This window comes from Leptinotarsa decemlineata, unplaced genomic scaffold (genome assembly GCF_025532065.1).
Source record: "Leptinotarsa decemlineata unplaced genomic scaffold, Ldec_3_MD MMD2_P_RNA_scaffold_1, whole genome shotgun sequence".
Lineage (NCBI taxonomy): Eukaryota > Metazoa > Arthropoda > Insecta > Coleoptera > Chrysomelidae > Leptinotarsa > Leptinotarsa decemlineata.
In genome coordinates this window covers 5562268-5572310 of record NW_027412523.1, presented here as the reverse complement: position 1 = coordinate 5572310, position 10043 = coordinate 5562268, and the positions used below count along the sequence as shown (strand labels likewise).

General features: G+C 32.8%; 2 protein-coding genes across 6 annotated transcripts in view; one reads left to right on the top strand and one right to left on the bottom strand.

Annotated features, from left to right (window-relative positions):
• Nucleotides 1–493: 493 nt before the first annotated feature.
• Ist1 (increased sodium tolerance 1-like protein) lies at nucleotides 494–6817 on the bottom strand. Of its 3 annotated transcripts, XM_023158402.2 has the most exons (8): nucleotides 6554–6817; nucleotides 6340–6499; nucleotides 4749–4968; nucleotides 4529–4689; nucleotides 3180–3284; nucleotides 2958–3008; nucleotides 2366–2404; nucleotides 494–1096 (listed from the first exon to the last, which is right to left on the bottom strand). In XM_023158402.2, the coding sequence occupies exons 1-8, from the start codon at nucleotides 6733–6735 to the stop codon at nucleotides 908–910; spliced, it is 1107 nt and encodes a 368-aa protein (XP_023014170.2). In that variant the 5' UTR covers nucleotides 6736–6817; the 3' UTR covers nucleotides 494–907. The 3 variants fall into 3 exon arrangements, with proteins under 3 accessions (XP_023014170.2, XP_023014171.2, XP_023014172.2); XM_023158403.2 differs by lacking the exon at nucleotides 2366–2404 and having other exon boundaries at nucleotides 6554–6816; XM_023158404.2 differs by lacking the exons at nucleotides 2366–2404; nucleotides 2958–3008.
• A 2613-nt stretch (nucleotides 6818–9430) lies between these two features.
• LOC111503957 (uncharacterized) overlaps nucleotides 9431–10043 on the top strand; it is a 130560-nt gene continuing 129947 nt past the window's right edge. For 2 of the 3 annotated variants that reach the window (XM_074183407.1, XM_023158405.2), the window contains exons 1-2: nucleotides 9431–9740; nucleotides 9824–10002. In XM_074183407.1, the coding sequence (XP_074039508.1) occupies nucleotides 9560–9740; nucleotides 9824–10002 (360 nt within the window). In that variant the 5' untranslated portion in view covers nucleotides 9431–9559. The remainder of the gene's footprint in view (nucleotides 9741–9823; nucleotides 10003–10043) is intronic. The other variant, XM_023158406.2, reaches the window with a different exon arrangement.

Genomic DNA, 10043 nt, shown 5'->3' with positions numbered 1-10043 from the left:
CGCGAATGGATCAAGCAATAATTTTACTAAAAATGGTTTTAGGTGAGACTGAAATAAAAAACTGACTGTAATGTTGCATTCAAAACATTATTTTATTACTGTGAAAATTAAGAGTTGAAATGAATCTATTGAAAAAACTTTTCCTTCACCCGAACAAGAATTCTGCCTCTCAACACAGGTTTCACCAACCAATTCAGCATCATCAGATGAAAAGAAGTTTGAGTAATCTGTTGAAATTGAAACGGTTATATCTTTAGCACGAAAACATTTTTGGAAAAGAACGGTTTTGGCTTTCTTCTTCTCCATCTTGGAAGTGTGGGAAACTTCCAAAGGACAAAAGGAAGCAAGTAATTTCAAAATAAACTGTGTAGATCCCGAATCTTGTCCAATCTTGATATCTTGTTCTGTTCAAAAGTCAAGAAGTGGTAGGACTATTCAACTACGCACTGTAAACAAAGTAGATTGAATAGAAGCTTGAAGAAAATCAAACAAATATTGAAAATTGTGTTTATTATAATATGTGTAATATATAACGATTATGGTAAAAATATATTTTTTCAATAATTGTCTACAGATTACTAGCAAATAAAACAGTACAAAACTAAATATAATCAATTGAAATATATAGAAAATATGAAAGATTCCGCCCCAAAAATCAATAACCAGGTTTCTTTGATCAATGAATTTAATATGCTTACTTCTGCCTTTCTAGATTGTTCGGCTTTAAGATGAACTCTTTGAAAACCTATTCATTACCTGCTGAAAACAAAAACCTCATCTATCTAGTGAAAAAGCCCTCAATTGCATAGAGAAACGTGACATTCAAAAAGTTCTACAAGCGTATCACATTCGGTTAGGAGCACATTATAAACATATACTAAAGAATACAACAGTGAATACTTTTTAACTAGTGCTTTTTCTTCAATTCGTTGAACCTCTTGGTCAGATCATCGAAGTCGATGTCATCATCTTTTGGGGGCGAGTCTTCACGATTTGGCCTTGGAGGAAAATCCGGTACGGATGGCAATTCGGATAGGTCGTATGTTTGGTCGCTCATCTTCAGCCTGGGAGCCGGCTTGGGTTTGTCATCGTTATTCTGGAAGAATGAATGGGGGATTGAATCGGAAACGTCTAGCAAGGAGTTAATACCCAAAAGCTTGTGCAATGAATGATGAACTCCTACATGGAAATAATGTGGTGATGTGAAGTACGGGGCATGTCAAACTTTGTTTATTGTGTGATTGAGAATGAAGAAAGGTCATTTTGACTAGCCCAGTATCTTCCCCAAGGTACACTAACTTTTAATTTCTAAATATGTGATATTTCCTGCTAGGATATTCTGTAAAAAGCTCCCAAAACTTCAATTACCTCCAAAATAACCGATAAGGCTGGGGCTATTGTACTGAAAATGTGTGACAGTCAATAGCGATGAATAATAAAAGACATGAAATCATTTCTGTTCAAAAAATGAGTAATAAGATTAATTACCAGTCCGTGCAAAGCTTATTGTTAAATCATCTGAAAATGGAATTTTTAACAGGTGATGATCGACTGTATTGTCAAACATGCGCCAAACTAACTGACTGTTATAAGGAAACAAGTATAGCTGAGGCAACAATCAATCTAATAATAACACTGATGATTTTCAAACAAGACTCAACCTCTAACGGAAGCAAGAAACTCTTTGTAAGGTTCGAAATAGATGAACATTTCAACCTAGCAGACCACTATTATAATATTCATGCAGTCATTGTTCACTGTGGTTCTGGCGTTGAATTTGGTCATTATTACGCCTCGGTCAAAGAAGAAACGGACTGGTTTAAGTTTGATGATAGTCATGTCACGAAGTGTTCTGGCGATGCATTGAATTTATTGGAGCCTCTAGAGACACCCTACATTTTGTTTTATAAGAGAGAGGACATTGTTAGATCGAAATCTTCAGATGATGTGGTGCTACAGGTTTTTCCGGGTTTTCCTGCAGTTGAAAAAGCAAATGCGCCACTGGAAATAATGAAGTCGCCCCGGAGCGCCAATTCAAATTCATACCTCTATATTCAGATTACGTTTAGAATTAGACGTTTCAAACCTATCTCGTATACACATCAACTTGATGAACTGGAATTTCCTTTCAAATAATCTAGAACTACAACCTCAACATCTCATGTTTTCTACAAAATGATTTATGACATTATTATGAATGAACAAGAAACTGTTGTTGGTTGATATTGAAGTTTTGGAAAGACTTTCATATTATTCAGTTCCATTAGACATTCTAAGTTGAATGTACGAAAAAATATCCTAGAGAAATATGTTAGTTTCTTTGAAATCAAAGCATGAACAATTAGCATTTGACACAATTTCCTACCTCCAAGTTATTGTCAAAAGTTGTTCCCGAAGGATCTTCCTAAAATAATATCTTGATCATTATTCATAGTCTTGGAAAATTGATTAAAATAAATATTATTTTATCTACAAAATTAAATTTATTCTTTTTCTTCCCCGAACTAAATCTATGAGAAAACATCCAGTCTTCGCAATTGGAATTTGCTAGCTTCAAATAATTAATGAAATTTTGATAGAGTTTATATGTTTCTTCCTTTCATAATAGAGAGAAAAACAAAGTTGAATGAGATATAGCCATTTGTTTGTTTCATGTCGTTTTGTGCTGGTGTTGTCTCCAAAATTTGGTTGTTGCAATATTTTTTCATTTTTTTAAATGTATCTAATGTTTAATAGTTTTTAAAATAGTCATATTAACACGAAGAAACTACTTTTCGAGCCCTGAAGAAGAATTAAATTAAGTTCGAAACGTTGGCAAGAAAACAATTGTTCAAAAAAAAAAAAGATTCTGTTACCCAACCAATCTTTCTTCAGAAAAATTATTAGATCACTAAACTAGTTATGTGATAACGTTGAATGGTTGGACTTTCAACGAAAATCAGAACTGAAATAATTACCTGATAATTAGCAGCAGGGTATAAGTTGTGATAGGTTGGCAAATTACTATCCTAGAAAAATAAAAATCAAACTCAAATAAAAAGCCAACTCACAAGTCACAAAACTCAAAATTTTGAAAAGTTTCAATAGAGACTTTTTGAGAGAAATATATGTAAAACTCCCATACCCATAAAATAAAACATTTCAACAACTTGAAATCAATTGAACGATTCAACACTTACAGCATTATCTGTGTTGAATTCCTTGCCAGTGTCTGGTGGAATGTTGTAAGAAAATGCCGAAGGTGGAGCAGTGGGACCAACATTCAGTTCCTTTTCTTTTGGTGGCTGTTGAAAAAATGTGACAGACATAAAATTATTCATTTATTTATTATTTAAAGTGCGGAGGTATATCAAGACCCGACAAAATTTATGTAAAAAGGTATCATTTTCGGTACTCTTTGATAAGAAATGCAAAAGTGTTGCATCATTGCAAACATATTATAACTATTCTAATTTCAAGAAACAAATTATTCAAAACTCACTCCAGTTCATTACGATAAGTATTCAAAATGTTCATCATGACAATAACGGAGTTTTCTCCTAAAACATCTAGAGGCTTCATATCTGGCGATCTAGTGGGCCCTTTTGCGGTTTGAAAAATTATCAAACCCAAATAAATTTTCAATTAATATTAGGTTTCAGCAAGATGCACTGGTTTAAAAGGGAAATAATGACAATTATTCAAATCAGCGGATACTAGATGGGCTGAAAAGTTTGAAGGGTATCACACAGTAGTGATTATATAGTATAAGTTTGAAAATGTCCGTATAGGACGAAACTGCGATAACGTTAGTTACAAATAAAAGCGGTCAAAACATCTTGTAGAAGAGAAAACAAAACTTCACAAACTGTTTAAGCAATCTGGTGATTATGATGATTATAGAGTTTTTTCAGAAGTTCGCAATCAATGTGAACAAGTCAGTGGAAATTGCTAATCACTAATATCGAAAACAATATAAAGTCGAATCCAAAAACATTCTGGAGATTTGTCAATGATAAGCGGAAAAATTATGATCTTCCAGGCAAAATGCACTTACAGAACCAATATGAAAACTCCCTAGACGGAGTTGTAAATCTTTTTGCAAATCATTTTTCCTCTGCGTTCACTTCTCACGATAATGTACATATGCCCAATTATGCCTTTGATAAATGTATCAATTTCGGCAATGTTGAGATCAGCGTTGTAGAGGTAATTGAAAGAGTCAACTTTATACCAGCCAAGCTTTCCTTCGGTCCAGATACTGTTCCATCAATTTTCTTGAAGAATTGTATTTATACTTTAGCAACTCCTCTTCAGGAGATTGATTGCAAACTTGCTCCATAATTTTTCAATTCATTATGTGATCAACTTTTATAAATAGATACATAATGCCTGTTTGATCAATAATTTTTTTTACAATTTTTTATAATCAAGTTCGTAATAGTGGACCTACGACCTGTTCTGTATAAAACCTTGTTAGTGAGTATATAATAGTTGTAATCATAGTGAAATTATAGTTTTACCAAAATAAAAATGAAATGAAACTCACTGGATACGTAAAAGGACCTAGAGTAGGCGGCATCCTCGGGTCCATCAAATGGGGCAATGGTGGAGGCTGTGGGTATCCTAAGAAGCCCGGGGGCTGAGGCATACCGCCACCCCCTAAATTATTGGAGTTACTGGACAAATCAATCAACAAAGCATCGTTTCCTATAAAAAGCACAGGAATCAACAATATCACTGGCTATATGCTTTTCAATATTTCTCACCTTTTTCCATTGACATGACATGCGGGTCAGGTTCGTAGTCGAGATTGTAACTCCTGGCGATTTCTATCATGTACTTCTCCACCAATAACTTGGGAGGGCTTTGTATCGACATTCTGTGCTTCAGTTTGGTGCTTATGGATTGAATCGATTCTACTCTGCAAGCCTCGGCAAAGCTGGGACCATACTTCGATTCCAACAAGTCAGAAATGACTTTTAGTTCCTAAAGACCCAATATACATTAAAAAATCCAACATTGTAACCAATAAGAACATCTCAACAATAAAGAGATGTGTAAGACATCTAATACATATGTAATAGACTTTTTACCACTAGATCAATGTATTTGTGTCTGCTGATAAAGAATCTGAAGTCAAAACTTAGTGCAACGATCTACTTTGGGAGATACGACCCCTAAAAAGTCGATAAACAGGCTACATTAAGAAAAGTGTATACTCATGAATTTTGACGTGTAGATTAGGAATACGAACGATAACTTTCCGGCTTTATTTTTGCACAATACGAACTAAAGAATCACAATTATTTATTCACCACATCACCATCACAACTTATTTCGCCTTCTTTGACATTTTTCCTACAAATAATTTGATTCTAGTGACATCCCTACATTGTAAGGTTATATACCACATCAATAAGTTTGTCAGTTGGCTACTGTTAGTAAATGTAAACTAAATTCATTGTTGCATGAGGCTGTAATAACATTTTGATTTAGCATTTTTGAAACATTTTTTTACTCCATAGACACTCTTGGAAGTTGACCATTATAAAACCATTGAAACAAATAGTAAATAGTAGAATATTCTCAAAACATTCAAACAAAATCCCCATTTACAAAACATTTCTGGCCACCAGCTTCAGGTTCACCCTGTATAGGGATTGTACAATCCCCTGGGCAATGTTATTATTATTTGTTTCACCCTGTAGAATTGGTTTGTCACTTTGCTGTAGTTCACTGGTCACCTTTTTTATTGTTGGTCAGTTTAAAATAATTGGTTTTTTGCTCCACTTCCTTTTTGTGGCTTTATGTTTTTCTCCAGTTGTCTCTGAAGTTTTTCGATTACTAATTGCTATAACTTTTCTACACTTAGTCCATTTTTATAGAACTTTGGAAGTTCAGATTTAAAATTTTTTCATGAAATAAATCAATTACATTCATTTCACGGTTGATGATAGTATTCTTGTTGGAAATAATGTCAACAGAGAGGTGTCTAATATTACCCAAAAATAATTATAATAAAAACTAAAATGAAGATAAAAAATTGTTTACAACAGGAATCCCAAAAAGGGTGTGTTAATTTAATAGAAGTTTTTTATCAAGGGGAAAAATTTAACAATGTGCAAAAAAGTGTCATTTTACAATTTTTTTAAAAAACAGAAACTGTTCCTGAAATCTTCGATTTTTCAACTTTTGAGGCGACCAAAGAGTTTTGAAGTTAGATTCTTGATCAGTTGACGAAAATATGCAAGTCTAATTGATTTTTTTTTTAAAACTAGCCTGAGCAGTCCACCCACTATAATCCAAAATTGTTGGAATGCTGATTTCAAGTATCGACCTTGAAAGAAAACTACCAACCTGTACATCAGACAGACGAGGTGCTATCCAAATTAAACTAGAAACAGCTTCTGAAATGCCTCCATCTAGTTCTTTCATGTTAGAGATGAGACCAAATCGAGCCAGTAACAAGTCACAGTACATTTCAACGATTTCTAATGCTTCTACTAGGTAATCCTCCCTGAAAATTCGATAATGAATAAGATCTAAATATTCTAGGAATTGTATTGCTTACCTGACAATATATTCCACTCTAACTTTAGCCCTTTCATATTTCCCTGCTAAAATGTAATCTGCGATTTCTTTTCTGGACTTTTCAATGAGTTCTAATTTTTTCTTTTGGAGAAGTTTGAGCCTGGACATAGCTAGGCGTAAATTCGTTTTTAATTTTGCGTAGTTTACTGTGCTGGAAAACATTTTCAGTATTCTGATTCACCTGTCACCACTAAAAATAAAATTTTTATATTAACTATTCAGATGATTCATTACTGATATATCAATTCAAGTAGTGAAAAACGACATCTAGGTTTCATAATACGAACGTCAATTACAAGGAAAATAATTATTGCCGTAAGAAACCGTAATCATAAAATTGGTGGTTTTATTGTTTATTGGAAATGTAAATCTCAGTTCTTCATGATGAGTAGTGAATCCAGAAGTGAACTATTCATATGATTCATCACTGATATTTCAATTTAAAGTAGTGGAAAGCGACATCTAGGTTTCATAATACGAACATCAATCTCAAGGAAAATAATCATTGCCGTAAGAAACCTTAATCATAAAATTGGGGGTTTTATTGTTTAATGGAAATGTAAATCTCAGTTCTTCATGATGAGTAGTGAATCCGGAAGTAAACTATTCAGATGATTCATTACTGATATATCAATTTAAATTAGTGAAAAGCGACATTTAGGTTTCATAATACGAACGTCAATCACAAGGAAAATAATTATTGCCGTAAGAAACCGTAATTATAAAATTGGTGGTTTTATTGTTCATTGGAAATGTAAATCTCAGTTCTTCATAATGAGTAGTGAATCAAGAAGTGAACTATTCAGATGATTCATCACTGATATATCAATTTAAAGTAGTGAAAAGCGACATCTAGGTTTCATAATACGAACATCAATCTCAAGGAAAATAATTATTGCCGTAAGAAACCGTAATCATAAAATTGGTGGTTTTATTGTTTATTGTAAATGTAAATCTTAGTTCTTCATAATGAGTAGTGAATCCAGAAGTGAACTATTCAGATGATTCATCACTGATATATCAATTTAAAGTAGTGAAAAGCGACATCTAGGTTTCATAATACGAACATCAATGTCAAGGAAAATAATTATTGCCGTAAGAAACCGTAATCATAAAATTGGTGGTTTTATTGTTTATTGGAAATGTAAATCTCAGTTCTTCATAATGAGTAGTGAATCCGGAAGGAAACTATTCCGATGATTCATCACTGATATATCAATTTGAATAGTGAAAAACGACATCTAGGTTTCATAATACGAACGTCAATCTCAAGGAAAATAATTATTGCCGTAAGAAACCGTAATCATGAAATTGGTGGTTTTATTGTTTATTGGAAATGTGAATCTCAGTTCTTCATGATGAGTAGTGAATTCGGAAGTGAACTATTCAGATGATTCATTACTGATATATCAATTCAAGTAGTGAAAAACGACATCTAGGTTTCATAATACGAACGTCAATCTCAAGGAAAATAATCATTGTCGTAAGAAACCTTAATCATAAAATTGGTGGTTTTATTGTTTATTGGAAATGTAAATCTCAGTTTTTCATAATGAGTAATGAATCCAGAAGTGAACTATTAAGATGATTCATCACTGATATATCAATTTAAATTAGTGAAAAGCGACATCTAGGTTTCATAATACGAACGTCAATCACAAGGAAAATAATTATTGCCGTAAGAAACCGTAATCATAAAATTGGTGGTTTTATTGTTCATTGGAAATGTAAATCTCAGTTCTTCATAATGAGTAGTGAATCAAGAAGTGAACTATTCAGATGATTCATCACTGATATATCAATTTAAAGTAGTGAAAAGCGACATCTAGGTTTCATAATACGAACATCAATCTCAAGGAAAATAATTATTGCCGTAAGAAACCGTAATCATAAAATTGGTGGTTTTATTGTTCAATGGAAATGTAAATCTCAGTTCTTCGTAATGAGTAGTGAATTAGAGATTGTTTTGAACAAATAAAAGAATGCGTTTTGTGTCAAGGTTGCAGTTTAGATAGAGTTCTCGACTTGAAAGTTTTTGTTTTTCACCACCAGCACCTATTTTAGGCAAAAACGGGGTTTGATCTAAAATATAGATTACTGAAAACATGGGTACAAACTATAAAAGAACCTTGTGACAACACCTTGACAAGAGGAAGATCTTCCTCTTGAAGATAATCACTTGATGATCGAAACACGTGTCGAGGTGTTAAAATAACGGTTTGTTGTTGCGAAAATACTCCAGTAATATTTGTAAAATAAACAACAAATAAATAATGACTCCGAAATTGAAGTGGAAATGCTTCTTGCAAGTTATGAAGCATAATGACATTGCAAACTGTATTATTTCAATATTTTGTTCAGTATGTAAATATATAACATTATTATGAAAGAAAAAATTGAATAGCATTGAAAATTTTGTGCAGTGGCTTCACATTCCGGATAAATTTCTGAATAGAGTCATTATTATACTGCATGTGTACGGTTCATATTTTATGATATATTGGTGAACAAATTCGATCTTGTACCCCGTTTGTTCTTTATAAAACAAGTTAACTGAAACAGTGAAATTCTTGGTAGTCATAAGTTTCTTTCCAGGATTTTCCACTCTACTGATATTTTTGAACGTTTCTTATTCGTCAAATAAAAAAAGGGGAGTTGGAAGATAATGATAAATAATCAAATAGAAGTATCTCCACTGCTAATTTTTTTGTATTGAGTGAAACATTTACGTTTCGCTATTTGTTCTGTGAGTGGATTTTTTCAGTTCCTAAAAATGTTGTGTCAAATTTCAAAGAAGTCAAGTCACAGAATACTGGCCAAGTTTTCAACCGTCAAATTTGACATCACAAATTACAAAGCACAGATCACAATAACGTAGTTGTTGTAATCTGTGTTACAAACCATGAAAAACATTTTTTTAAACGTTTGCAGATTTAGAAGTGAAAGTTATTAATTAGTTAGTAGTAATTATTATAAAATAAATGTCATGACTACATCCAGAGTTATACGCGGCACTAGAGCCAAAATATTCCTCTACATCTGTGCTCTTTTGATCATTGTGGGCATAATAGCCTGTTACAATAATACTCTTTCACAGCTAGACGATGTAAAGAAGTCCAATGATATATGCCATCAGCAGGAAGAGAATTTGTCCACCCAACTTCAAGGTAAAACGAAATCTATTTCAAATACAGTTACTTGGTAATGGCTGAAACTAACTGAAGATATTGATCACTGATTTGAATTTCAGTCATTTCAGAATACAAGCAGCGTCTAGAGAAGAGCCTAAAGACTGAGAAAGCCGATCATCAACAGGCCTTATCGAATCTCGAAGACCAGTTGAAAGAAGAAAGGAACAAAAATGAGAAGTATTCAAGTGAATCAAAAATGAAGTTCTCGTCGCTACAGCAACATTTCAATCTGCTGCAGGTAACGTATCTTCAAGTAGTTTGATATCATTATTGAAATAT

Bases quoted from the DNA above. Each gene is read 5' to 3' on its own strand.
- Ist1 (XM_023158402.2), bottom strand. From the start codon at position 6,735: ATGTTTTCCAGCACAGTAAACTACGCAAAATTAAAAACGAATTTACGC. The intron at 2,405-2,957 runs GTAATTATTTCA...ATATTATTTTAG, and splicing joins ACCCTGCTGCTAATTATCAG to GAAGATCCTTCGGGAACAAC. The intron at 1,097-2,365 runs GTAGGAAATTGT...TCATTCTTCCAG, and splicing joins CTTTTGACAATAACTTGGAG to AATAACGATGACAAACCCAA.